The sequence below is a fragment of the Curcuma longa genome, unplaced genomic scaffold (assembly GCF_044706935.1).
Source record: "Curcuma longa cultivar G26 ecotype Majalengka, Jawa Barat unplaced genomic scaffold, ITB_CL_G26_1.1 utg18532_np1212_1030455_RagTag, whole genome shotgun sequence".
NCBI classification, from domain to species: domain Eukaryota; kingdom Viridiplantae; phylum Streptophyta; class Magnoliopsida; order Zingiberales; family Zingiberaceae; genus Curcuma; species Curcuma longa.
This window is the reverse complement of record NW_027435598.1, coordinates 144,265-171,542: the sequence shown is the minus strand read 5'-3', so window position 1 is coordinate 171,542 and position 27,278 is coordinate 144,265. Positions and strand designations below refer to the sequence as shown.

Here is a 27,278-nt window from a genome sequence, read left to right as displayed (position 1 = left end):
TAGCTATTGTTGTAAGTTTAATTTTTATACACGTGGAATTAAAATGTTATAATTGTGCATTTTACCAGGAGGCTTTGTTCAAACCTAAAAGAAATTCCAAGTAGAAAAAAATATATAATTTAAACACTAATTGCATACCTCTATTTATTTAAAAACAATAAATTTTATAGAACATCCGCACAAACAACTTTTTCTTCAACTAGCAATTTCAAATGAATCACACAAGTTCCACAGAGTATTTTCTTTTACTCAACCACTTTGAAGGGTCAAAATCTTATACTTTCTCGATTGAGAAAGAAGCTACTTAGCTCTTCTTCTTTGCTTCTCCATATCTCCTTCCTTGGTCGACCTTCAATTTGCCACCAAACAGCATATCATCCACATCGCAACCGACCACTGAATCCAGCTCACAAGAATTGTGACTAACCTCTCCAAGATACATACACAAGCTAACAAGAATAGCATTGCTTACATTAACTAATTGACGAAAGAAAAAAGAGCAAACCACCAAGAACACGGCACACTGCCATTCTCCATGCTTTCGAAATCTTAAAAAGATTACCTGAATGAATTGAGCATCCATTGAGTTCTTACAAAATGAAAGGGGTTGTACAAGGACATAACACCTCAGAGTTCTATCTATTTGATGTTTTGGATCACCAAACTTCTTCCTGTGTCTTAATCCCGTGGCACTGACCAATGCAGACTACTGCTGTTGAGATTTTTGTTCGGTCGGAGTATCTGATAAGTTTTGATCTTGTTTGGAAGGCCCAGCGCATCGCATAGCTTTGAGTATCGAATCAGTATCATGCAAGTGGAAGGGTGCTCTAACAGGAAGATAACACAGACATTAAAGCAAACTAGGAGAGGAGATGCAGAGCTCGAGTCAGTAAAAGCTGAGAAGATAACCAGATTACCCGTGGAAGTCGAAATTCACCATTCGCATGTCTTCTGAGATCTCAATCTCCACTGTGGCCTTTGGATTTGTCTGTCAGCCACAGAAAAAGCCAAGTTTAGAAAATATGAGAGGTGTAGTGAAGGTGAAGCCATTAAGTAACCATACTAAGAAATATCATATCTTTAAATTTCCAGATCACTGTTAACATATTTGAATATCCGAAAGAACCGCAATCGTTGAAAATGTTAAGACAAAATGAAAATTTGTACATGGACTCGTAAAACTGCAGTTGGCAACCTTTCAAAGAAGATGAGAAAAAAAAGAGTGATTGTGCGACAAGCTTAAGAGATATTAGTACCATGTATACTGAAAATAAAGAACACATTCTACCTGAAACAAAAAAACTCAACATACCCGAACCAACAAAAATGGTAGAGCTATCCCATCAGAAGAAACACTCCCTAACTTGTGCGACAGTTGGTTGCGGCGTATAAGATTGCTGATATCTCTATACTTGAAGAACCAAAACAGTACACCATCAGCTATATCAAAACCTTGGATGTCTTTTTGAAAATTTCAATCTGATAGCTATATTTAATAATTGACTGAACAAAAAACCAAAGGTTTTGCTCCTGATAACGGCTGTGCACAAAAATAAAGAAAAATGCACCTTGTGCTCCAACTCTCGTAAAGAATTTGCTTTTTCTTGGACCTTAAGTAACAATTTTCTTCTTTCCTGCACAAATAAGCAGTTCAGAATAATAAACATTGTATATTTTTCAGGTCTTATGTCTGTATAAGTAAAACTGTAAAGCAAACCTCAGTTTTTGCCAACTTGTCAAGTCCATTGCAAGGAAAACCAACCCAAATTATCTCCTTTTTGTCTTTCGCAATAACATTAATTGCCATCAAAACATTAAATGCATCATAAACTCTCCTTCGTATGTTTTTCTCATCGAACTATCCCACACAAAAGAAATGGTGAGATTAACACTACAGTAGCACACAAAAGTAGCACAGTGCATAAAGCTTAGAAAATGAATGCTTCTTGAGATAAAGCACAACCTTAGTATCCTTTTTCTCCATGGATGATAAGTCACAAATTATTTCATCTGCTACCTGGCAGAGAAGTTACAAACAGTTTGAAAAGTAAATAGAACTCATGTTATAAAAAATGTCATGTTTGAACTTTGCCAGTTGCATTCATCCCTTAGCAACATTTCGATTGAGATGGCAGATCTATTGTGTGGAGCTGAAAGAAGCAAACAATTTTATTTTCTTGCCTATCTGGCAACTACTAGCTATTCTAATTTATACCAATTTAACAGAATTCATCTTCTATAGGAACCTAATGAACTGTGGATAGTTCGATGTTTCACTGTCCATGAGGATCATATTGTGCAAAAGTCTAAGCAAAAGGATAGTCTTTGTACCCATGCGTGCGCTAAAAATTTAGTAAAGGGTCAAACAAACTTTAACAGAGAGCAAAATTCCTAAGATTATAGAACAATAATGTGGGAACTTCTGTGAAGGAACTCTTTTAACATGCACAAATCATAAAACCAATATTTCATGGAGACAAGTGTCCAATGCCTTCTGCATGTCGAAATTAGGATTAAGTATCACTTCAAATGCAACAAATGTTTACATTTCCTTTTAAAAAAATCCCTTGAAGATTTCTCACTTATGCATACAAAATAACTTGCTTGGAAGAAGAGAATCAATAGTGTTTTCATCATTACCTCATTATAAGTAGTTCTTCCCTTCTCCTTAACCTTATCACACACTGAAAAAATCAGACAATTTAGAGTGTGCCGTGAGAAGATGAAAATAATCGCTTATTTGATTTGACAAGTGCATTGCAAGTATGTGTGCAAGATTCGGGGTTGAAATTATAATTATAACACTGCCAACTACTTTAATTCGAGATTTCATGCAAATACACACACATTCTTTCTGAGTAAACTAGCCAAAATATATACAAGACAAAGAATGCTTAATTAAGCATAAGGTAAGAAGTTATCGACATAAAATGGCATAGAAATGATGGAAGAATCTCAAAAGCAGTTAGATTGTGCCTCCTTACCTATTGTACTGAACTTTCTAAGGCCCCACCCTTTGATTCTTGGTGCTTTTCTCTTTTCTTCGACAGCACTAATTATAAGATAACAAAATGAGCCTCCTAATCCTTAATCAGATGTGATTTAGATATCAAAAACAACAAAATTTGTGACCTAACAGAAGCTTCTATTTTCTTGTCTTCTTGCTCACATAAGTCATCCAGATTTGTAGTATTCTCGCAATTTGTGCTCATCTCTGTATCAGTGACTGCCAAAGAAATCTCACTGCTATGGTTCACATGCATTTGCTACGACCTCTAGGTGAATTAAGCCACTGCATTGCCAATTTAGAACAGTCACTGATGGTTCAGTACAGAAAGCACATATGCTAAAAGCCGTCAATTGTACTACTAGAAAAGCATAATGCAGTGATGGTAACATAAGATAGAATGCCATAAAAACAGAACAAATCCCTTCCATAAAGCTTTCTATGTACATATTTAGAGTCAATGTGAGAACTGATGCATTGATATATCATAACCCATTACCAACCCAAAATGCTTAAGTGTCAGTGAACAATTGCAGACTCAAATAAAGCTTATAACAATTCTCCGTGTTAAACTAAAGTAAGGTTTCACATAAGAACTCCATTGAAAATCCTCTATTAGATAGGGAAGAAGTAGTCCGCACAACAAAAAATAAATAATGAGCAAGAAAGAGCCAAAGGTGAATCCCAATCATACAGGAAGATTTTAATCTACCATTAAAATGAATCACAAATTACAAAGAATATAGAATATCGTTGAAGTTAAGATGCTCCACATTGATTAGACACACATGAACAAATCATTGAGATCTATGTATTAGAAGGGTTGTTCCACTATCAAATGAGAGATCATTTTGAAATTGAATGTGCATTCCTCCAACTGAACAAATGGGTGGTTCCACCCCAACTAAATATAGTGTCAAAGCTAGATTTGTATCTCTGAGTCATGATGGCATGGTAGAGGGTCATGAAGCTAAGATGCTACAACCTATTAATCTCACATGGATAAGTTCGGTGATCTAGTACATCCATATATTAGAAAGATGTCCATTCTCTTGAGTGACTATCCATTGGCTCCACCCTAACTTAACATGGTACCAAAGCTAGGCCTCTACCTTCGAGAGCTGAGAGGGTATATTGGCCCATTAATCTCAAATGGATGATTGTAGCGATCCATTATATCTACATATTTGAAGGATTTTCTTCTCTTAAGTGACCAATGGGCTCTGCTAAATCAACAAAAGTGCACCACCTTAGTTCCACATAGCATTAGAGTAATACATGTACTTTTGGCATTGCTAAAACTAGGATGCTCGGCGTCTATTAGTTTGAAATGCAGTATTCATTATATCCATAGATTAAAAAGGTGCTGCCTCCCAATTGACTAGCCATTGCAGCATGGAATGGGCTTTGCTCCAATGGTGTCAATTTCATTCCCCAACTAAAACTTCACATCTCAACCACTGGATGGACCATATTAACATCAAACACGTCCAACTACATTACTATGAGACGAGTTAATCTCTTGACACAGAATATGCTGAAACAGAAGAACACGCTGGAGCCACCCAACTTTAAAATGCAATTACCACGAACAGATTGGGGCTAATGCAAGCTGTACGTTAACACCATTACGACTCTAATTAACACCAACGTTTAGCTCGCAGTGCACATTGAGAACGCTAGAACTTGTTCCACAAGTCATGAACAAACAAACAGGAAATATAACATCCAAACAACAAGATGAATCAGAAATAATCATACTTACTGCAAGAAAGAAAGAAAAAAAAACCTAAATTGATTTCTGAAAAAGCGAAAAGGAGGAAAAGGGAAGCAAGAGATCGCTGGACCGAGCTAGTTGAAAGGGAAAGACAGGAGTAAAGCGGTGCGTCAATAGAAAATCAAGAAGAGGAGAAAACGAACCAGGTAAAGAGAAAAGGAAAGGAAATGCTGCTTCTTCTTCTTCTTCTTCTTCTTTTCCTTCCTTTTGCTTTGGGAGGAAGAGAGGAGGAGGGAAACAAAATTTGGCGTGGCGAAGAAGGTTATAAGATTTGGTCGGGGGGAATCTTGACCGTGCACGTTGCTGAATTCGATCATTTGAAGCGTTGGATTCGGTCGGTTGGAATCCCGATGGGAATCGTGTTTGAGAGTGACCGTGGCAACACGAGACTGGAAAAGGAGTGACGTACGGAGAATGGACGCGACTTCTGTAGGCGTTTTTCTATTTAAAAAAAAATCTTTATAATAATATTTTATATAGAGTTTGCTTTTAAATTATAAATTCGGTATTCTTCAGAAAAATGAAAACAGAAAACACTGGAATTATTTCTGTGAACTCCTCTATACCATAATATGATCCACTTCTGTTCCTCAGTAACACATTAGTTGGTAAAGATTATATTCCAGAGACTAAAAACCAAACCAAGAACAAAACTGGAGGATCGAAAGTCTGCGGAAAAGCTTAAAAATCATCAGGGAAAAAACATTTGAGTTAGCTTACAATGCCGCCTGCAAAAATAGGAAAAATTCATAACTAGTCCGAGCTGAAACTTAAATTGCATAGTTGCACAATTCTTCACTTCCTTTAGCTTTCAGTTTGTTCTCTCAACCGACGAATAGTGCTCCTCACGGTCACGGCGCTAGCAGTGCTGTGCAAAATGAAGAATGAGGTGTGAGCAAAAGAAATGAATGAAGAAACCATGCGAGATGGTAGAACTTTTGTTCTCACTTCAATGTATAAGCACCACCAGCCTTGACCTTGCCACAATCCTTGCAGCCCCAGATTCCAACTGCCTTTCTTTTCACAGCAAACTAGCAAAATGAGAAATGTGATTAACCAAGTCAGCGGAATGATCTCTTAAACAACCCGTTTGTGTATCGCAACTTCAAGAAATGAAAAGTGTAAAACATTTTCCAACAAATATTTTTACAAGGGAACATATTTTAGGCTTGTTTGGTGCATGGAGTGAGTTGGAAAAGGTGACTTGGAATGGCTTGTGCGGGATGCCAAAGGGACAAGGGGATTCCAGATGAGCTGCGAGGAGCACAAAGGGACTGCTGGAGCATCTCACAAGGGCTGGCAAAGGAGCCCACATGGAATCAAAGCTGGTGGAGGGGCTCACATAGGAGTGAGGAGAGAATGAGTTACACTCCAACGGAAAGCATGGGGGAAGTGACTTGTTCCACTCCAAAGGAAAGCATGGAGAATGACTTCCGCTTGTCTTGAGCTGAACTCATTCCCCCCATCCAATTTTCCATTGTGCAATAAAAGGTTTCATCGACCATGATTTTCCATCATGCCATAGATGCAAATGGGGAAAGAATTTTGAAAAAACACAAACATTTTACACCAAACAAGGAGATCCTAAATGTAGCATCCACACAATGCTTATAAAATATGAGAAATAGAAGATTTCTATTGGATTCCAATGCTTCAAATTTATTCACAAGCAAGTGCAGAAGATCAAGGTAGAAACTAGTGGAGTTAATTGATCCTACCCGACACTTGAATTTTCTAGATATTGTACTAGGGTAGTCACGGAAATTCAACTTCGAGCTCATTATATTCATGTGATTGAGACCACAAATTAGAAAACATTAATCGTAACAAATTTTCAATGATGCATCTTGAAATATGATTAAGATTTCACCAACATAACCAAATATTTTAAGTTTTATATTCACACTATATTGCCACACCGACTTGATAATTTTATTGGATCCATAGCATCACTGACAACTATGTTTCAAAATCTGAGTAAATATTCAAACAGTTATGATCTAGACAAAATCCAACACCTAAATGCTTAAATTAGATGAAGCAGTTGACAAAAACAGCATCAATCAACTTAATCACAGTTTCAACTAATCAACAAATATAATATAGTTCAAGTTTTTATCCACCATCAGCGAACACATCAAACTGAAAAGTCAAAACAAGAAATTGTACCTTCCCACAGAATTCACAGAAGTACTTGGCATGCTGTGAAACCTCCATTTTCTTGATTTGCTTTCGCAAACTTGCACCATATCTGGTACCTATACGGCAAAAGGGCAAATTCAGAAGCAGCCTTCACGGAAAACATAGATTGAGTTACTGAACTATTTGATTACCGTATTTGCCAACAATTCCAGCCTTCTTGGTGCGCTTCGTCTGTATTTGGATGAGAGAAAAATGACCACAGTTAGTAGAAGGAATATAGTCAAAGAAGGAGAGCAACATTTCACAAATCAGTACCAGATCCAATGAGAATTTGAGTGCATAGCCATGGAACATATAAGCATCTCGCAAATAATATGCCGATTATTAACTATACATGGCAGAGACGGATGCTGTAAACTCACTACTCTAACACAAAACACCATTTTGCCACTAACTTTGCAAAATCTATGAAACTCGGTTGCAATAAATCTGCTAGACATTAAGGTTCATAAATGGTTCCTTGTGATTTCGAACTGATGTAGTGCAATCGCAAAAAATCGTTTTGCTTTCTTCAAACAAAAATGCAAAAGGACCGTCCGCCACATCTTGAACCTTCGGAACAAATTCAACTGATACAAAGGGATTCTACAGAATGAAGCAAACTCCGAGAGGCAGTCGCTTACCATCTTGTCGGTGCAGGCTGTTAAGGTGCGGCCTTGCTCCGGCGATCAACACGATGAAGTAAACCTCAAAGAGCGGAAGCGACGGCAGACCCCCATTTCGATCGAATTTATAGCCGAAGCCCTAATTCGGACGGAGGACGATTGTTTGAAAACATCCAGAATCAATCACAGCCGTCCCCGTGTCCTATGGGGCCCAAGTTCTTCCTGGGCCCATACCGTCGACCTGAGCCTAAATTTGGCCGGTAATGGACTCTTCGTCGCAAATCGCGTTCACTGTGTTAATGAACAATGAGATCCACCACCGCTCCGGCGGTCGTGTGCGTCGCTCAATCTGAAGGATCTCTGCTTCGCCGGAGAAGTAGTGATCCTCGTTGCACTCCCACCACTGCTGCAGTACACGTTCACAGAACATTAGCTGCTACTGCCGATCCATGGGACGGCATGGGCTAGCTCTAATTTGAAGGAGAAGAAGAGCTAGTTCGTCGTCTCTGAAGACAGAGGAGACGTCGAAGATTGATGTGGGAAGTAAGATGTCTAATTATAATTCCTTGAATTTGAATTTATGCCTTCATGAATGAATGCTTGAGGTAGTTTTTGTAGCTATTTTTCAGGGTAAATGGATGGAATGGTTTAATTAATAGGTACGAACTTGTAGTTCTTGATCATGCACAGTACATATGGTTAATGGTGCATCCCCTGTTACATATGTAATTATTGGAAAGGGCTTTCGCCGACGTAGTTTCCCGGCGGGTCGTAGTTGCAGGTGATGATGACGCCTCCTTTGACGCAGTTGACGAGGGCGCACCCGACCTTCTCGGTGTCATTCCACACTAGCTGCGTGAAGTGACCGCACATCTTCCCCGGCGCGCAGGCGTTGCGGTCGTGGTCGTAGTCCTCCGCCTCCTTCGCCCACTCCTCCACCGCTTGCTCCGCCTTCCAGTCCGCGCCCGCGGCACCCCAGAACAGGTTCTCCCCGTAGGGGCCCATGGAATGCACCATGTCGCAGTTGCTCCGCCGCTGGTTCGCCCACCGCCGCGCGAACCGCGCCAGATTCCGGTCCCACTGCAGCGGCTTCTCCCTCACCATCCACCGCACCCGATTGTGGGCCTGCAGGAATGCCCGCACCGAGCGCCTTTCGCCCGCTGGGGAAGGAGGGGAAGGAGGGGGCGGAGATTTCGGGGTGATGCAAACGCTGATGCCGCCGACTACAGGGACGGTGAAGTTTTCGCAGACTCTGCCGCCATTACCAGGGGCGTTGCCGTTGCCGGGTGGCGGTGGAGAAGGGACTTCAACGGCGAAAGAGAGAGGGAGGAGAAAGAGGACGAGGAGGAAGAAGGAGAGACGTAACGGCGACGGACTCTGCTCCATCGGTGGGTCATGCGCAAACCCGGGGAAGAGAAATAATGAAAGCGCGCACTATTAACGGTTTTAACGGCTAAGAATAGAGAGATGCCAACGACATGGAGAATGCCGTCCAATCCATTCATTTTTAATTTATTAAATTTTACATTTTCAAAATAAGAAGGAAAAAGTTAGATCAATTTTTATCTTATTAAAGGTAGCTATTTAACTATAATAAGGATGACAATTAGTGAAATTAATTAGGATGACCTAAATTTATATAATGATATTAATGAGAGAGGTTTAATATGGTGTGAGGACATGTTATTGGATAAAAATTGAAAGATCACAAGTAATTTAGTGGATTTTACAAGAAAAATAGTCTATTTGTAAGTAGATTTTTTTTTTAATTTTTTTGGAGTCCTTATAGTCACTTCAGGAGTATGCTAAGTAAAAAAATATATTAAAAAAAAATAATGTGTAATGAATCAAAACTTTTTTACAAATTTTTTTTTTACAATAAGTAATAAAAAAATACATTACGATTCCAAACTATCCCACCAAAGGTCTGACCCTAAGTTAAATTGGCTCAACTTTCAATAGTTGGGATCAAATCAGACTAAAACTAATCCTTCTCACAGCAAAATTCAAACAACTTATACCCATCCAACTTCATGCTTATCGTAATTCTTGTATAATTAATCAATTAGACACTACCATTCAGTCATGGAATCTTCTTATATGAAAACATCTCATCTACAATAACACTTAAAGTAGATTCATAGCAGTTACAATGCCAACAAAGAGAAACAGAGTTTAAAATCATTTTATAGCTAACAAGGAATAGGGAGAGGAGTAGGAAGTCCTTTCGTGCCAACAACAAGTACTGGCACTTTCTTGCAATCTACTGACACCACTTGGTCCTTCATGTAGTTGTCGTCGATCATTGCTCGGTTGATAAGCTGCAGAAGGGTCGTCTTCAGTCGTTCGCCATTGTTCCATTCATGCACTTCAGCTTTGAGTGGATGGTGATTGCTAAGTATGAGATCCCGTTGGGTAGTTCTTTCTTGGCATCAAAAAGTCCCCTTGATTTAGCTTAAGGCTCGGGCAGTAGTCGCCTTTGCCATCGCCCAGGTAGATGAATCGGTTCTTTCCTTGGATAGAAGAGATGGATTTGATTCGATCGATGATCTTTCCCTGCATTCAAGGATGAGATGACTGTATGAATTTATTAGATAGCCGAGTCAATATGCCTTGCTCATATTTTGATTGTGTAACTATGAACATCCAAATAGTTAAATGTGTATATTTGAAGAAAAAAACTAGCTCTTGGTCCTGAAGTTCCATGAGAAAATCACCTACAAACTTACTGAAAACTATTTGGTTGCCACTTTCTCTACTTTGATTTGCCTAATTCCGAAACTTAGTTGGCTTTACTTGGATGGAAAGTTAGGAGGAGGGGAAGGGAAAGGCTAAGAAAATTAGCTATGCATGGATCTCCACAACTCAAGTACATTTATTTTGTTCCTCACTCAGTGCATCCTAAAATTTTGGCATGAAACTTTAGAGAACCAAAAGTCTAAATCTATGAAAACATCATCACAAATATGACAAGAGTTTCTTTAACACAAAAAGGGCACAAGAAGAGTTAGTTACCTTGCACATATTGGCAGGGCAGAGAGACTGCAACCATGAGATGAAGTGGTAGAATCATGGGGTTTGTGTTAATTTCTGAGAAGCACTCCAGCAATCCATGGTGCTTGAGTATTGTGTCTATGAAGAACACGTTCGCATCGCTCAACACCCTGAGCTCACACCTGATCCCAGACAAGACAATCTCTCAGAAAAATGATATATACCATTTGTTTATTTATGGTTCCATCAAAACTGAGCGAGAACAAAACCCTACCTGAGAGATCGAATAAGCCGTCTCGATGGCTTCGATTACATGGGGATCCAAAGGCGCCCTCCTCAGGCACTCTGCAATATCTTCAATGGACTTGCCCCGCGAGTGCAGTTCGTCCATCATCCGATCCTGAGATCGATTTACACACCGCACGCAAAAAGACATTAAAAAAGGAACCAGATCTAATTTCAAACTTCGCAACAGGACGCGATCGATCGATCGTTCTTTCATCTAGCAATGCACGAAACGAACAAAGTCAGTATCGATGACGAACCATGAGCGGATTCCACTGCATTATATCGTGGGGCGGAGCTGATCGAAGACGTCCCTGATCCCCAATTGATCGACGACCCAGTCGTCGCTGTCGCAGTCGATGATGGTCGTGTCGAAATCGAAAACCGCCATCACCGCAGATCCGCCCATCGCCGCTTCTTCTTGTCGTCGTCGTTCTTCTTCACTTGGATCGTCGAAGCTCCGGCGTGCTCCTGCTCCGCGGAGGCGGAGATCGGAGGGGGAGGAAATTTATAGTGAGCGGCAATGTGACAGCTTCGATGGCGGTTGCAGAGAGATCTGGCAACGCCTATTTCGAGAGGAAAGCGAGAATCTGAGAGAATGTTCCATGTGCATTGTGGCGCCAATTCGAGAATAATAAAATTATTTTGGAAAACGAGAATATTTTTAAAAAGAAGAATATTCTCAACATGCATATATTCTATAAGCAATGTTTGTCGGGGTATGTTGGAAATTTGGATAAGATTTAGGGATCAAATTGCAAGCTTAATGTTTAAAATGAAGTGGATGTTGAGCTTATTATATATATAAGCACACATGTTAATTAAGGAATAAAAAGAGATTAACACTATAAAAAAAGCAATCACTTTTCTTTAAAAAGAGAGAGAGAGAGTTTAGGGTTATTAATGACACATCATCTAGTTTAGTTAGGTTTGGCATGGAGGCCTATCCTATCAAGGCCAATGAAAGTGGTATTGAGATGCTCAAAAGCATGATGAAATATGTTTCTTCTATCTCGCTATCAAAGAATAAGGTAGGTTTATCATAATTCTTTGTCAATTAATTAAAATTGCATAAATGTCATAGTCTAAACTTTATATCATCAAGGGTGAAGTGGCTAATTCCTTGATGCTTTTGCTTCACAAAGTTTGTATTTATTTATTTTAGCCCCTATAAGTTTATATGCTAATTGGATGGTTTAGGGAATGGAAGCTTTTGAGGTGGCCTATTTTTTATTTGGGAGTGGAATGTGACTTGTTGATGATAGCCACCGAAAGAAACAATTAGATTAAAAATAATTAGTGTGGTAAATGAATTAAATAATCATGAATAAATTTGGTATTTAACTTGATTTGGTATTTAACTTGATAAAAATATAAGATTAATTAAATATATAAATTTAAATAACTTGTTAAATTAAATAAATAAGTATGAATACATATGTTCTCAATTGGTTAATGTTAGTAAATAATATTTATAAACAATGTAAGTGAATCATATTCGTGAATAATGTTCATCAATAAAACTCTTATTAACATGCTAAATAAATAAAGAATATTTTAAAATGAACAAATAAATTTATATTATCAAATTTAATAACCAACTAAATAAATTTAAAATATAAAAATTTTAAACAATCAAATAAACTTGAATTGAGAGTTCGATAATATCTAAATGAGTCAAGTTTGAACTAAGTTTGAACCAAACTCAAGCTTAATAAAAAAATCAAATCAAGTTTGAACAATCATTTTAATAATTTAATTCATTTTAAATTTGATTTAGCTTGACTCTATTACCTTATCAAATAAGTTTAAACATTATAAAAATTAACTGGCTTGACTCATTTATCGTCCTAAAAAAAAGAGGATAATAGGAAAATGCATGTTCCTAATGAAAATATAGGAGATGATAGTTGGAAAAATAGAATAAAAAAAGATTCAAAAGAATGCTTAACCCATATTAATCAATGAAATCCAAGAAAAATTATTGAAAGGAAAGGGTAGTTCTTAAGTGTGAAAGCCTAATTGTTGAGTCACTTAGATAACTTATTTATGACGGGAAAAGGGTATATTTTCACAACATGAAAATATTTTAGAAGGCAGTTTGATATTAATGGAATATTGGGTAGCATTTAAAAATTATCATTAAAATGCTAGGGGTCATGTTGAAAATTGATCTTGATTTTGCTTGCTCGCTTGCTCTTCCCTTGTGCAGAACAAATTAAATTCCATACGAAGGCTTAAGAATCTGTTCTCCCTCCAAGATCGTTCCTTTTCCACTTCTCGATCCTAATCAGGGTGGAAAAGGGCTCACGATATCACCAAAATCCCATCTTGTTGCTGTTATTAGATCGTATTGGCATCCAAAACTAGGATTTTGTTTCGTGTGTGTCTTGTTATATTAGGCCATTCGATCGGCTCGTCGGAGGAACTGCCTCCTGCGCGATGGGGAAGGGAGCGGTCGCGACGGCGGTGACTTGTGCGGCGGCGGCGTGCGCGGTGACGGCCCTCGTCGTAGGGCAGCGAGCGCAGAGCTCCGTCCGCTGGGCTCACGTCGAAGCCGTGGTGAGAGAGCTCGAGGAGAGCTGCGCCACGCCCATCAGGAAACTGAACCAGGTGGCGGACGCGATGGCTGTGGAGATGCACGCCGGACTTGCCTCCGAGGGCGGCAACAAGCTGAAGATGCTGATCAGCTACGTCGACAACCTTCCCACCGGGTAAGCGCCCGTCTCTTCTTTGCCCCTTTTTCCATTTGTGAACTTGTTGATCATCCCTATCTTTCGATCGATATTTGATTTTAACTTTGATTGTTTCAGTGTGTTCGACGTCGACGATATATACATATATTCTATTACTACTTTTCATTTATCTTTTACAGTGAGATGATTGATGAGTTTCTTGCTGTTGCTTTCCTGAACTCTTTCAGTATGCATTTCACTCCTGGAATCTTACTCTTGCAGGGATGAGGCAGGACTGTTCTATGCTTTGGACCTTGGCGGAACCAACTTCCGGGTCCTGCGAGTACAACTCGGAGGGAAGGAGGGTCGAGTCGTTAAGCAAGAATTCGAGGAGGTTTCAATTCCTCCACAACTCATGACTGGAGGCTCAGATGTAACTGAAATGTTTAAAGTTGTATTCTTTTTCGTCGTCTTCGTAGAACATCTAAATTCCTCTACTCCATGTTTCCAGGAACTGTTTGATTTTATAGCTTCAGCTTTAGCGAGGTTTGTTGCTTCTGAAGGCGAAGACTATCACCTTCCTGTTGGTAGGCAGAGGGAGCTTGGCTTTACCTTTTCTTTTCCAGTGAGGCAAATCTCCATAGGATCAGGCACTCTTGTTAAATGGACAAAAGGTTTCAATATCGATGCCACGGTAATCTAAACCTTCATCTACCTCTCCAAATTAAAGCAATCGTATCGTATCGATGAAGTTAAGTTTATGAGCTCGTCGATGTTGCAGGTCGGGGAAGATGTGGTGGCTGAACTGACCAGGGCCATGAGGAGACAAGGCCTTGATATGCGAGTGTCTGCTTTGGTGAGTTCTTTGCTCTTCGTTAGCAATTCCTGCTGCGATAAACTCCTTTATCGTAGACGATTGTCGACGAGTAGTTCCTCCGGTGTAGGTTAACGATACGATCGGAACGTTGGCCGGGGGGAGATACCATGACGAAGACGTAGTTGCCGCAGTGATATTGGGCACCGGCACGAATGCAGCTTACGTAGAGCGAGCCGAGGCGATTCCTAAATGGCAGGGACTCTTGCCCAAATCAGGAGACATGGTAGAAACATGAAACATCTCTTGCATGATTTCGAGACGAATCGAGCACACTTGAATTGTCTGTTCAACCTTTTTTTCTTCTGATCATCGATCTAGGTTATCAATATGGAGTGGGGAAATTTTAGCTCATCTCATCTCCCTATAACAGAATATGATCGAGCATTGGACAATGAGAGCCTGAACCCCGGAGAACAGGTGAGGCTCACCTACTTTTTCGATCGTAAAATTCGAGCTTCACGACGTCTAGTAATGGCAGATTTACGAGAAGTTGATCTCCGGAATGTACTTGGGGGAAATACTACGAAGAATTCTTCTGAGATTGGCTGAGGAAGCTGCCCTTTTTGGAGAAACTGTGCCTGAAAAACTACAAGTTCCATTCGTACTGAGGTATGCATGTATATGGTTATGACTTGCTTCTGCAGATTTCTACAAATTTTGAATGAGAGATTCGCAGGACTCCAGTAATGTCTGCCATGCATCATGATAAATCATCCGATCTTACTGTTGTTGGAACTAAACTGAAGGATGAATTGGGGGTAGGATCATCATCGTTGCATCTCTGGAGTAATTAGAAGACTGAGATTTCGATATTCACTTGATCCTAAAATCTGTGTTTGCCTTTTGAGTTCCAGATATCGAGCACCTCTCTCCGAACCAGAAAAGTGGTCGTTCAGATATGTGACGTCGTCGCGAGACGCAGCGGGCGCTTGGCTGCCGCCGGCATCGTCGGCATCGTGAAGAAGGTTGGCCGCGATGATGCAGGGGAGGAGGGGAGTCGCGTTCCGAGGACGGTTATCGCCATGGACGGTGGACTTTACGAGCATTACACGATACTCAGTGAGTCGGTGCAGTGCACGGTGAGGGAGATGCTGGGAGAAGAGGCCTCGGCTTCAGTCGACATCAAGATGGCGAACGATGGCTCCGGCGTCGGAGCGGCTCTCCTTGCGGCCTCGCACTCTCATTACCTGCAGGAGGTCGAGCAGTCCCAGTGAGGCCTCTGTGCCACTGGCCCTGTTTCATGGGAATTCGATTATAGGTTTAAGGTTGCTGTAAGCTTAAATAGTAATAATGGAGGAGGTCATGGCCATGCATGACCTTCCCACCTCACGCAAGGACAAGGAGGATGAGAGGATGCATGCAACATGATTGCTCATTGAGTTGCAAGTCTTTGTTTTTAAGGTAATCTTGGGGGTGGGCTTCGTCCTACTAATCCATTGATTCACCTGTTGAATAAATTTGAAGTACAATTGATATACAGATGAAGTAGACTTTCAAAATATTAATCTCATTTGAGATTCAAAATTTAACATTGTTCTACATTTATAGGGTGAATTTTGTTTTATTTTATTAAATTTTGATCAAAATTAAATTTTATATAATATTATGCCTAGTAAATAAGGGAAGATGCCCCCATCTATCCCTTCATAGTCTGCTGCTCCTTGAAGTAACCGCTCCACGAAAATATCCCACATGCAGCAGGCTTCTGGAACAAAAGAACTTTGAGCTCTAATGATTCAAGTCATTGGAAAAGTAGTCCTAGAGTCTGTATTCCAATGTTTTTTTAATGCAACACGCCACTTAAAAGTATTTTGTGTTCTTGGTTAATTAATTCATCTCAAAAAGTGTTGATTCATCATTTGATCAGTGGTCCTGAAATCTTTCCTGGTTCTGTAACATGCTGGCTTATTAGCTGTCTCAATTTATAATGTTTTTCACTGTTCACTCGTAGTATTTATAAGGTTTTAGTTGATATTTTTCTAACTAGTTCATTTTTTTTCCTTCATATTTTCTTGTCTTGTGAAAGTAGCGTGTTTGTCTTCGATGATTAGTTTCCAATAGTCTATTGATGGCAAGAGCTTACTGATGTCGCCTTGCCCTGCTCTATCTAATATTTTGCAAGTAAAGATAATAGGGATTGTGCTCAAGTTGTGTCGCTTGATGCATGAATTAAAGAAATACAATAGATGGCATTTCTTGAACCTTTTTTTTTATGATACACCACAAATAATTTTTTTTTTTACATTCTCTTTGTTAATACAAGACTCTATGTAAGATGTATTAGCCCAACAATGTTACTGCATGCACACAATTATAAATTCTCTTTAGTTAGCTTACGACAAATACAACATTGTAAGTTCTTTTTGTTAGGTCACAACTCTGTAATCAGATGAGCTCATCATAATGCTACTGCAAGATGCAAACTTGCAAGTCCTCTTCGTTAGTAAACAACAAATGCAAACTCTTAGTATTCTCGCTGTTAGTCCACAACAAATTATCCTTGTTAATTCACAAGAAATGCAAACTTGTAAATTTCTCTTTAGTTGATGACTATATTAAACTAGGTAATCATGATTTTACTTTCTAACAAGTTAAACCCAAAAGCAACTGCTACTCTTGCTGAACAAGGCATGCAGAATGGTCATGGTCCTTTTCGCAGAATCGCAGGTAAAGAATGAACATTGATCCAAAGACAACAAAGGATAAAAAGAGGATAAAAAGAACCAGTTTTCTAGATAGGTGGACATATACACATCAATGGATGGTTTCTTTTTGTATCATCTAATAGTCATTTGCAAACACAATCTCCATCTGAACACATAACACAGGAGTGTGGGTTACTAAATCGAACATATGAAGCCACTTTTGTCACAAACAGTTGATCTTAACAAAGCATAGATTACAAACCTAGAGAAAACCATATCAGGAACCCAAAACAATGAGGTACAACATCGTTGTAACTAGACAAAAAAGAATACAACTAAATGTGGTATAGACATCCTACCCTTAGGAACATCTCAGTTAACAGAAAGAACCATATAAATGTGCCAAACTTATACCTGGTCAATCATCTAGTTGTTGCATCATCACCATTGGCCTCAAATGGAGCGCAGAAGTAAATCGTATGGTGCAGAGGTCAGGGACATAAGGGTGGGTGCCCTTGAAATGTCAAAACCAGTGCATATCTTCTGCATAATAGTGGCAAGAATGCAGAAATCAGATTTATCTGAATGATGAACATAGTTGGGACATCTTCGTTAAAATTCTAACTGGCTAGCAACAATTACCTTCCAAAAACACAGTGAGAGATTACAGCTTTTTAGGAAGGTTGTAAGTTTTCTTTAAGAACCTTGTGGCAGCCTCATCGTTTCTGTGGCATAACACCCGTAAAACAGTATTGGCCTCCGTTGGGCTCCAGTTCCCTGTGGTTGGAGGCAGTGGATACTTTGATTTGAGTGAAGTGCCATTTGTCTCAGTGATCAAGCGTTTGAATCGCTCAATGAGACTCTCAGTATCAGCATGGAACAGAGGCAGCACATTTTTCACTTGTGATGAAGCTTTTTCAACCAGTTCTTGAGGTAACCCATCGCCATTAGCCAGATACATCTCCTTCAGAGATCCAAAATCTTCCTCAATTATCTGTGCATCTTGACGAGAGAACACACGCATTGGCCCACCGGCAAGAAGAACCAGCAGAAACCCATCACAAGAGGATTTCATTAGTGCAGTAATGACACGGTTTCTTACCCTGTTGTGCACCGTACTGGATATAGTCTCCAGCACAGGATCAAGTGAACTTATAAAAGGGTCAATTCTTGAAGAAGCAATCTCACCGATGTACAAGGCATCCCAGAGAACATGACTCAAGTCATGGAAGATCACTTTGTAAGCTGTTGTCTCACATAGTTGGAGAATTCCTTCTTGACAGGAGGCTAGAGTAAGTTGGAAAGTGATATTTAACCCATTTGTTATATCTGCTTGTGCTGATTCGACATTCCGTAAACAAGTTATTATTTTCTTCTCTAGGTTCTCTAACTCTGTCCGTATGTAGTGAAGTGAATTCATGCGTACGCATAGTTGTGATAGACCAAAAGAATTACTATCTCTTGATCCAACCTGTGATCTCCTTTTTGGCAAATTCTGTGGCTTCTCTTTTTTTTTCCACAGTTTCGAACCAACTTCGCATCTCGTTAGGGCTGGCAATGCAGGCATAAAACTTCCTCGTGTACCTAAAACGGAGGGAGAAAGAACTTGCTTACCAACTAATACTACTTCCACCCGAAGCAACTAATTTGCAGTTTACATGGCACTTACCACATCCAGACTTCACCTTTATCGCATAGTGTTGCAGACTTTTATCAACTTCTACTAACAAATCAGGAAGCAAGTCTCGATGCATTGGTATAGGCAGTTGGAAAAAAGCATCTAATGTCTCGTTAATTAGCCGTAGAACTTCAGTTGCAGAAGGAGCACAGTTCTCCCTATTTGCTCCTGGGTTCCAGTTCTGCAGCAATGTTTCATAATACAATATTGATCATCCAATATGAGAAATGAAGTTTCCAGAAAAGCAAATCTTGCATTTGAAAGCCCTACTAATAGATAGGAAAGAGGGTTATGAATTGTTAATAAAACAATTCAGGTAGATGTCATCAGTTTTTCACATAAGAATTCTAGATATCTTGGATCAATTACTCAACAGAAAGGAAATGAAGAAGAGTTTCCAGAGAATATTATGGTGAAACCTGTCACACTTTATCAATCAGAGTACACTTTTATAAATAAAAAAAGAGGTGGACAATTAAAAAGTGTCGCATATAAACAAGAAAAGAACCAAGAAGATATGCTAAGATGACATTGTCGGGTGACTACAAAAACAAATGTAAATAAAATAATAATAACCAAGAATAATTAAGTTGAATCAATTGGACTTAAAGGTGTAAAGGATAGAGAAGATCAAAGAAAACTCCAGTGCTGTAATTAAAGTGGTTTAGGGGATTTGAATATTTCTATTGATTTATTAACGCATGAGATCAATGGAGGAACAAGATCCTCATAGCTGATTCCAAATACATGAGACTAATTGAATAGTCTTTTCCCCAATTTCGTATTTACAACCAGATAGGGAGGTCATCATGAAAAAAAAATCTAGTACTTTCACCTAATCACTCAATAAAACAGTTTTTCTAAGCCATGTAACAAGTTAGACAACTGATATCTGTGCTCTAGCTTGATTGCTTAAAGAGTACTCTTAGAATAAATAAATTTCATGTCATATTCATTGGGTTGCTACGAAAGAGGTTTACACGTATAGCATAGCTACTCACAAATCTAACTAATTCAACTATTCTTCACCTCTGAATTCTCCCATGTAAAAGATCCTCCACAGAATGATATGAAGTTGGAGAAACATTGGACACTGGAACAATTGATGTGTGTATTCATTCCTATCATAAGTGGTCTTGGTCTAACCAATATTAATCCAAAATTTACAACCTGGAAGGAATATTTCACACGTATATTAAGAAAAAGACAAACCTCTTGCTGAAAGTTTCGTTCAATCCATTCCTTTAGTCTGTCTACCCTTGCCTTGATCCACACCTTAACAAGATTAGCAATCGCGGATTCAGCCTCATAAGGTGGCATCTCCCGGATTAGTGACTTGCCTCCATCCTCACTGTCAACAGAATCTTCAACTGCAATATGCACAAGATTCTTCTCTAGCTTATCTGCATCTCTAAGTACTTGAACTGCATCAGGCGTAAGTTCCGTAACACCAGATATGAACTGCTTTAGTTCATTTCCATAACAAGAATGTAGTGTGGCAACAGCAACACCTGCAGCAAGCGGATGCCATTTCTTCAATATTGGACTGAACAATTCTTTTTCTTTGTTTGCCAGTTCACCAATGTCCTTTGCGAGGATGGACAAAACAGGAGTAGGATTGTTCTGGTTCTTTGAAGATCGCCTGCTGGAGTCTGCTTGTTCCATTTTCTGCACAAAATAAGAGGAATGATAATTAATAGGACAATGTGAATTCATGAACACAAACCAACCGTTTATTAATATCCATACCATCAAGAGAAAACAGGACAGTGTATTATCGACTGTTCTCTTGCATGGGAATCAACAAAACTATGGAATTTGGATTAATGAATCAGGGAAATACTGTCATTTCCTGTATGGAGCATGATCTGTTAAGCAGAACATGTTTTAAATGATTGATTCATACTAATGTCTACCCAGTGTATTAAACTAGTGACCGAATCATGTGCAAAAGATAAGTAAGCATGGCCAGAAAAATAAATACAAACTTGACAAGATCTTACTTGGGCAAAAGCAGTACGAAGTGATGATCTGATATAAGTATCAACTCTATTACGGGCTACATCAGTCTCTTCCCTCCTCTTACGCCGATATTCGTTGGAAATATCTTCAACTAACACTTTCGCAGCAGATAATCCTAATGATAGGATACCTTGCATAAATTCAATGTTACTAGCATTAAAAGTATCATGGTAAGCAAGAAGTCTTTTCTCCGTCCACCCTAATATTGAGCTCAAAGTTGAACTCAGAATCTTTGAATAACCTGGATCTTTTGTTGTTTTTGCATCTTTTGCAACATCAGCCATATGATTATCAGCTTCAAGCAACAGATCAATTTCTACTTGATCAGTTGTAATAAACCGGTGAAACAATACCCAAGTAAAGCAGAGATTGTGAAGCATTTGGTTTATACCAAGGATGACCCAAGTCTTCTTTATCGACTCTAAAACCTCCTCAATTTCCTCAATGATTGAGCCATCCTCGCTGACATCAAAACAAGATTCCAGTAACATTTGATAAAGGTAAAGATTGAGAGGAACACCATCAGCCCAGTGACAACAATCTGAGGCAGATCTATCAGGGGATCTAGAGGCAAGGGACATAACAGCGCTACGTAACACTTGCATTGACTCTGAATTTTTTCCAGTTTCAAGCAACTTGTCATGCGCTCCACGTATGATTTGTCTAAGCCGTTGTGCTGAAGCATCTGACTTCTCTATTGGAACGAGAGGATGCACTAGTAAACCAGCCTCAAGAACCTTTAAGTTTCTATGCCGCCAGGCTTCATATTCATGCTGGTCTGGAAAATCAGAAGCCTTGAATTGCTGCAATAATTCTAGAGGCAGAACCATTGACTCCATGCGCTTCCCAAGCTATTATGATGAACTTAAGTTAGTAGATACCAAGTAAACAGAATATTTACAAATTATTGAGTGATATGGCATCTGCATAAAGTCCGTACAGATAAACAAACCATGTAGGCATGATGTCAGGAAAATAGGGAGGCATAGATATTAAACAATATTATTCGTGATATAGAAGTTTGGCCATTGGGTTCCAACCTATATCAAAATGTTCAACTCCAAGGAAAGATACAACCTCAATAAACTAGTTAGTTCCTTTTACTAGGTGAAAACGGTCAGTGCCAGTCAAAAGCCTAGATGGAAATTTGAAGCATTGTATTATCATTTGGCATCTAGATATGTGGAAATTTTGTCAAATATGAATTTGAACTAAAATCTGTTCCTTGTTCCTTTTTTCCAAGTCATAATGAAACAAAATCATATTTTGTCTATCAATAGGCAATTATGTAATTAAAAAGCAGGAAATCCTTTACAGACCACTAAGGGCTACCAGTCTGTTCACTCTTGAAATTCTTTGTTTGAGGACTAATGCACTACAAAATCAGAAATATCGGCAATTTCCACCAACTATATGGAGTTAGCTACGTGGATGTTGCTCTGCCATTGAACTCCATAAAAGGTAAGCAAATGGCCATAAAAAGCAAACATTTAGCCAGTGACAATAATCTACTGGTGATATGTGTACCAAACTATCATCTCATTTTATTCTTGCATGGATACTGACTAAATAAATACTTTTTTACATAGTTAGGAAGGAAGGGTGAAAACTGAAACAGCAGAAGCATAAAAGATCCTAGTGAATACATTTAATCACACAAGCACATCTCCAACGCCACACACATATCAATCAAGAGAATAAAGTAAACCACTCATGGAGTCAGGATTCAAAAGTAAAATTTTGGAAAAGGTAATTTGGGCTGAACATAAGATGTTCAGATCAACTGGATCAGAAGGAAACCAAAGAAGAATGAAAAAATTTAACATGCAAGAAGGGTATCCCGAGATCTATGATCTAGTTTCAAGAAATCGCAACTAGATCCACAGACTAAGATCTCCAGCTGATATTTTCGATAAATTATATAAAAGCTCATGGAAACTCACCATTTGTTCTATCACTTGAACAAGTCAGATCAGACGATAAAAGTCATAAAGTACAATGACAATGAGGAAGTGGTTGGGAACAACTGGACGGAATAACGAAAGTCAAATGGTGTGATCTCGGAAGACAGAAGATCACCTGCCCGGCTGCAATCCGAAGAAATCCCTTCCGGATCCGCGAATCCGTCTGCTCGGAGACCCCCATCTGCAACCTCATGAGTTCAGCAACCGTGGCGGGCTTCCGGGCAGGCTTGGAGGGGGTGCTCTCCTTGCCGGGGCTCGCCTTCTTGCCCGAGGACGACTTGAGCCCGAGAGCCTTCTTCATTTTGCTGGCAGCGGTGGAGGTAAGCGACCTCTGCAGCGAGGAAGGTGTCGTGGCGGAGGAGGACGACGACGACGAGAGGGTGGAAGATGGGGGCGTCCGCTCGGACTGGGGGATGTAGGTGAGTGGCTTGGAGCCGGTTGTACGGCATGCAGCAACGAAGATCTCGTAGGCGGTCTCGCGTAGATCGGCGTCCGAGAGGGTGACGCCGAGGGGGCCGAAGGGAGAGGGGAGGTCGGAGGAGGCGGCGGGAGGCATGGAGACGGAGGAGGAGGTGCCGTTGGTGTGGCCGAGGCTTGCTCCGCGGAAGAGACGGGCCATCACCGACCGACAGCTGGGAAGCTTTTCTCGCTCTTTGCTGCCGCTGTTGTTGCTCCGAGGGCTGCTTTCGCTTTCAGCTTTGGGATGGAGATGTAGAATAATATAGTCTTGGTTTTTACTAAAGTTAAGAAATTAGGGGGGAAAAAAGAAATTTTAGATTTTCTTTTAATTTATCAACTTATCAAATAACAAGATATATTTATATAATTATTAAATTATTAAAATAGTTCAAACTTTTTAAGATTTTAATGAAATAAATATGAATTTTCATTTTGAATAAATTTACGCAACAACTGTTATATGGGTAAAAAATAAAAGAACACCCCCTAATTATAAGAATTGTCAACAAGTACACTTTACTTTTTAAAAAGTTAAAATGGTATAATTTTTTATATACAAATATTATTTATCAATTTATCAATTTTGCTTAAATTTGATCAATATAACTTTAAAAAGATTAAAATTATCATAAAATTATTATATACATAGTAATTGTTTAGTGGTTAATAATGGTAGCAACCATTAATGGCTACTATAAGACTGTAGTAATCACTTAATAGCTATTATAATAATTTTAAAGCAATTTTAAACATGTTTAAATGAATTTATTCAAGTTTAAACTAAATTGATAAAATATTTTTGTTTATATAAAGGCGTTTTATGTATAATTTTTTATTTTCTTCAATAAAAGATGAAATTTACCATCCAACGGTCTCATACGATTAGTCTCATGATCATCTATTTATTAGGAGATAAATAAAAAAATTACAATTGACCACGACGGAGGAGGACTTTGTCTCAACTTTGCCAAAATAATATTTTTTACCCAATTATAGATTTATTTAACACATGTCTAATTGCTACCACACGATTCTAATAATTAAAAATAGCTTTTTTGATATTTATTTACTTTTAATTTCATAAGAAATATGATATTTTTTAAAATATATATATAACAAATTTATAGTAATTTTTTAAAAAAAAAGCTTAGAAAACTATGTTATAGTAAATCAAAGGAAAAAAACATGTTTATAAGAAAAATCAAAGTATATATTTATTAAAAAGTTTATGCTAAATATAACCACAAATCAAACAATATAAATTTGTAATTAAGATTCAAACGATGATCATTTGATTAATCTAATTAGCAACTTACCGCAACACCATCTCCAAGACACATATTCCACTAAATACTCATCTCTTATGCAAAATATAGAAATAGTGAACAACTTTTGGATTTATTTGATGACAATTAATATCCAATGACATATGATTATCTGGAGATTATGGTTGGATTAATAAGCAAGAAAGTATCAAAAGAAGCGTTAGGTGCAATTATGTAGTGGATACCGTGTCAATGTCGTTTGGCAAACCAAGAGCAGTAAATGTAATTAAAACCATGGCACTTATTTGAATAGAAAATCCTAACCATCGCCATTAATGCTAATAATGGTGTGGAAATCACCAACTCAACTTTTTTTTTTTTTGTTTTAGAGAACACTAGCACTTGCTAGCAACATTTCAACAAAAAAAACACAAAATTATATATAAAATTCTGAACAACACAATGATAAAATTATTACCGTATGATTTGAAGGTCACGAGTTTGAATCACGAAAATATCCTCTTATAATGTAGGATAAGACTGCATATAATAAATCTAATATGCTTCGATCCTTTTGAAGACTTTATATTAAAGGAAGTTTTGTGTACCGAACTGCGTTAGCAACATTGCAACATAAAAAAATAACACAACTAAAAAAAAATCCAACAATTTGTTTGTGCAAGAAAAAAATACTAATCTTCTTCCACATGGAGATAGTGCCTGTGTACTTGAATAAATGGAGAGGGAAAGCCGCCTTTGAGATTCTTTCTCTTGTTTACTTTGAATTTTTATTAGGGATGGAGTTTTTCACATATGTTGAATTTTCATATCTCCATATAGAGGAGGAAAAACTAGAACATAACAAGGGGTTAAACACACTATGCTCATCTTCCTTACCTCATCCGGACGATATTATGCGAATGGGGCATTCATATCAAACACTCGCCTAAGGTTTGCCACCTCACAGACCTCGCGTCAAGCACTCAACATTGACCTTGCATTAGGTGTTGTCGGATGGGTAGGGTTGTAATACACAAGTCAAATAAAGCTAAACTTTGTATTGTTCAAGCTCATTTGATAAGGTAACTGAATCAAGTTGTCGAAATAGTTATTTCAACTTGGTTTGATTTTTTTTTATGAGTTCAAGTTTAGTTCATTTGTAAATTATCTAGCTCGTAAATTCAAGCTTGTTTAATTTGTTACTACTTTTATAATTTTAAGCTTGTTTGATATTACAAACTTATTTATTTATGTTGAGAGCATCTTTGTTTATTTACCATATTGATAAAAGGGAAGTCTTGTTGCAAAGGTAAAGTTGTTGTCGTGTGACCTAAAGATCACAAGTTCACAAACATTGTTTACACATTAACGAGATGAACTCATATATATATTCAAATTGTTCATTTAATTTAATGAGTTGTTTTAGTTTATTCATTTAATTGATCTGGTGTGTATTGAACAAACATAAATAAATTTTTAACAAATTGAACATCAAATTTGCTCATGAATATTTAGTTCATTTATAATCCTGACAAATTGAACATCAAATTTGCTCATGAATATTTAGTTCATTTATAATCCTGTGAGATCTAAAGAGGAGATGAAGGATATTATGGTCATCTTCTATTATCTACTTCCTACTTACTCTTCCCTTACCCAAACACAATGATTCCAAGAAGAAACTAACAAGAAGAATAAAACTAAACTCTTGCCGGTTTGAAGAACCAGTTCGGCTGTCAGAACTGGTAGAGCTACCGGCCATGCAGCAGAGAAGGTAGCATTTTTGTCTCTTCTTTTTTCTGGTATATTTATGCAGAGAAGCAACACAGAGCTTACCCTTATCTATGCATGATTCAGTTGGTAAATTTTAAGAAAAATACTGTAAAAAATGAAGAGGCTTCCTTACACTTATGAACGATTTAGATCAAATCAAAGTCAGATAAGATGGGTATTAAAGTCCTAAAATTATATTTGATAAGAGACAAAGAGAAAGAAGAACATGGTGGGGCACTCTTGTTGAGGCTGGCAAGAGGTGGTTGATTAGATTAACTTCAATCACAGCTGCAGATGGCTACTCCCCGTGACTTGTCTTTGGACAACAGCTTATGGATGATCATACAGAACCAAGTATCAGATTGGACCTGTTCTAACTAAGAATTTCAAGCTTGGCCTTGTGAAATGAGAATATATTCCTTTCAAAAAGAACACAGAAAATAAGGAATGAGAACTAAAATAATGGGAAGAAGATGTGAATTTTCCAAGCAACTGAAACTCATTCATGAAATTCAGAATGTCATGGGGAGAGTAAAATCTTGTAATTTGTTTGAATATGACAATTTAGAAAAGGAATGAGAGTCACTCTATACCCAAATGTCTGAAATGATGTCTTAGTTGGTGCATAAGAGTTGAGAAGCAAAACTTTTAGTAAAGGCCAAGAGAAATAAATAGTCTTTGCAGTATGACTTTAAGAATCTTATCCACTGAGAAAAATTCTTGTATTTTTTGTGGTGACAACAAATTTGGGGAAAAAGAATGAAAGTTGCTTGTCACCAACAGAATAAGCATGCAATGTCTCAAATAAATTATATTTGGTACGTGCGAGTTGGTAAGAAAGCTCTTTTTCAAGGAAGCTGAAGCTATCAAATTATCTATAACAAGATGATCTATAATTATCTATCACAACTTCAACATTCTATTTCTTTCTAGATCCTTTTACCTCCTACTCCCTTTATCTTCTTTCATTGCTTAGTTTACTAGAGTGCAATTCCTTTTATCCTGTTGAAATGAAATAATGAATAACTGGGAAATAGATTTTTCTTGTAA

General features: G+C 38.2%; 5 protein-coding genes and 1 pseudogene across 5 annotated transcripts; 1 reads left to right on the top strand and 5 right to left on the bottom strand.

Annotated features, from left to right (window-relative positions):
* Nucleotides 1-548: 548 nt before the first annotated feature.
* LOC141819737 (transcription factor-like protein DPB) lies at nucleotides 549-5,001 on the bottom strand. The gene is made up of 10 exons (XM_074706982.1): nucleotides 4,928-5,001; nucleotides 3,133-3,292; nucleotides 2,985-3,052; nucleotides 2,641-2,684; nucleotides 1,964-2,017; nucleotides 1,718-1,858; nucleotides 1,569-1,634; nucleotides 1,313-1,411; nucleotides 918-988; nucleotides 549-827 (listed from the first exon to the last, which is right to left on the bottom strand). The coding sequence occupies exons 2-10, from the start codon at nucleotides 3,261-3,263 to the stop codon at nucleotides 707-709; spliced, it is 795 nt and encodes a 264-aa protein (XP_074563083.1). The 5' UTR covers nucleotides 3,264-3,292; nucleotides 4,928-5,001; the 3' UTR covers nucleotides 549-706.
* Nucleotides 5,002-5,438: 437 nt separating this feature from the next.
* On the bottom strand, nucleotides 5,439-7,683 carry LOC141819804 (large ribosomal subunit protein eL43z). The gene is made up of 5 exons (XM_074707060.1): nucleotides 7,610-7,683; nucleotides 7,118-7,157; nucleotides 6,954-7,042; nucleotides 5,733-5,815; nucleotides 5,439-5,652 (listed from the first exon to the last, which is right to left on the bottom strand). Exons 1-5 carry the CDS (start codon nucleotides 7,610-7,612, stop codon nucleotides 5,589-5,591), a joined length of 279 nt encoding a protein of 92 aa, XP_074563161.1. The 5' UTR covers nucleotides 7,613-7,683; the 3' UTR covers nucleotides 5,439-5,588.
* A 637-nt stretch (nucleotides 7,684-8,320) lies between these two features.
* Nucleotides 8,321-8,977, bottom strand: LOC141819701 (pathogenesis-related protein PRB1-3-like). Its single transcript, XM_074706956.1, has one exon. The coding sequence runs from the start codon at nucleotides 8,975-8,977 to the stop codon at nucleotides 8,321-8,323; it is 657 nt and encodes a 218-aa protein (XP_074563057.1).
* Nucleotides 8,978-9,783: 806 nt separating this feature from the next.
* On the bottom strand, nucleotides 9,784-11,279 carry LOC141819700 (thiamine phosphate phosphatase-like protein; annotated as a pseudogene).
* Nucleotides 11,280-13,115: 1,836 nt separating this feature from the next.
* Nucleotides 13,116-15,760, top strand: LOC141819740 (hexokinase-1-like). The gene is made up of 9 exons (XM_074706986.1): nucleotides 13,116-13,584; nucleotides 13,828-13,978; nucleotides 14,057-14,239; nucleotides 14,327-14,401; nucleotides 14,490-14,645; nucleotides 14,741-14,839; nucleotides 14,901-15,031; nucleotides 15,099-15,180; nucleotides 15,277-15,760. Exons 1-9 carry the CDS (start codon nucleotides 13,313-13,315, stop codon nucleotides 15,634-15,636), a joined length of 1,509 nt encoding a protein of 502 aa, XP_074563087.1. The 5' UTR covers nucleotides 13,116-13,312; the 3' UTR covers nucleotides 15,637-15,760.
* Nucleotides 15,761-17,238: 1,478 nt separating this feature from the next.
* Nucleotides 17,239-23,396, bottom strand: LOC141819798 (protein unc-13 homolog). The gene is made up of 6 exons (XM_074707054.1): nucleotides 22,847-23,396; nucleotides 20,749-21,618; nucleotides 19,958-20,413; nucleotides 18,737-18,926; nucleotides 17,710-18,651; nucleotides 17,239-17,610 (listed from the first exon to the last, which is right to left on the bottom strand). Exons 1-5 carry the CDS (start codon nucleotides 23,348-23,350, stop codon nucleotides 17,732-17,734), a joined length of 2,940 nt encoding a protein of 979 aa, XP_074563155.1. The 5' UTR covers nucleotides 23,351-23,396; the 3' UTR covers nucleotides 17,239-17,610; nucleotides 17,710-17,731.
* Nucleotides 23,397-27,278: the final 3,882 nt, after the last annotated feature.

Excerpts from the sequence above, each read along its gene's own strand:
- LOC141819740 (XM_074706986.1), top strand. The coding sequence starts at position 13,313 with ATGGGGAAGGGAGCGGTCGCGACGGCGGTGACTTGTGCGGCGGCGGCG. Across the intron at positions 14,840-14,900 it reads GCCTGAACCCCGGAGAACAG|ATTTACGAGAAGTTGATCTC; the intron begins GTGAGGCTCACC and ends TAGTAATGGCAG. Across the intron at positions 15,032-15,098 it reads CAAGTTCCATTCGTACTGAG|GACTCCAGTAATGTCTGCCA; the intron begins GTATGCATGTAT and ends AGAGATTCGCAG.
- LOC141819737 (XM_074706982.1), bottom strand. The coding sequence starts at position 3,263 with ATGCATGTGAACCATAGCAGTGAGATTTCTTTGGCAGTCACTGATACA. Across the intron at positions 1,635-1,717 it reads ACAAGTTGGCAAAAACTGAG|GAAAGAAGAAAATTGTTACT; the intron begins GTTTGCTTTACA and ends TTATTTGTGCAG. Across the intron at positions 1,412-1,568 it reads TACGAGAGTTGGAGCACAAG|TATAGAGATATCAGCAATCT; the intron begins GTGCATTTTTCT and ends TGGTTCTTCAAG.
- LOC141819804 (XM_074707060.1), bottom strand. Across the intron at positions 7,043-7,117 it reads TGGAATTGTTGGCAAATACG|GTACCAGATATGGTGCAAGT; the intron begins GTAATCAAATAG and ends TTTGCCGTATAG. Across the intron at positions 5,816-6,953 it reads TCTGTGAATTCTGTGGGAAG|TTTGCTGTGAAAAGAAAGGC; the intron begins GTACAATTTCTT and ends TCATTTTGCTAG.
- LOC141819701 (XM_074706956.1), bottom strand. The coding sequence starts at position 8,977 with ATGGAGCAGAGTCCGTCGCCGTTACGTCTCTCCTTCTTCCTCCTCGTC.
- LOC141819798 (XM_074707054.1), bottom strand. The coding sequence starts at position 23,350 with ATGGCCCGTCTCTTCCGCGGAGCAAGCCTCGGCCACACCAACGGCACC. Across the intron at positions 21,619-22,846 it reads TTCGGATTGCAGCCGGGCAG|CTTGGGAAGCGCATGGAGTC; the intron begins GTGATCTTCTGT and ends TCATCATAATAG. Across the intron at positions 20,414-20,748 it reads TTCGTACTGCTTTTGCCCAA|AAAATGGAACAAGCAGACTC; the intron begins GTAAGATCTTGT and ends TATTTTGTGCAG.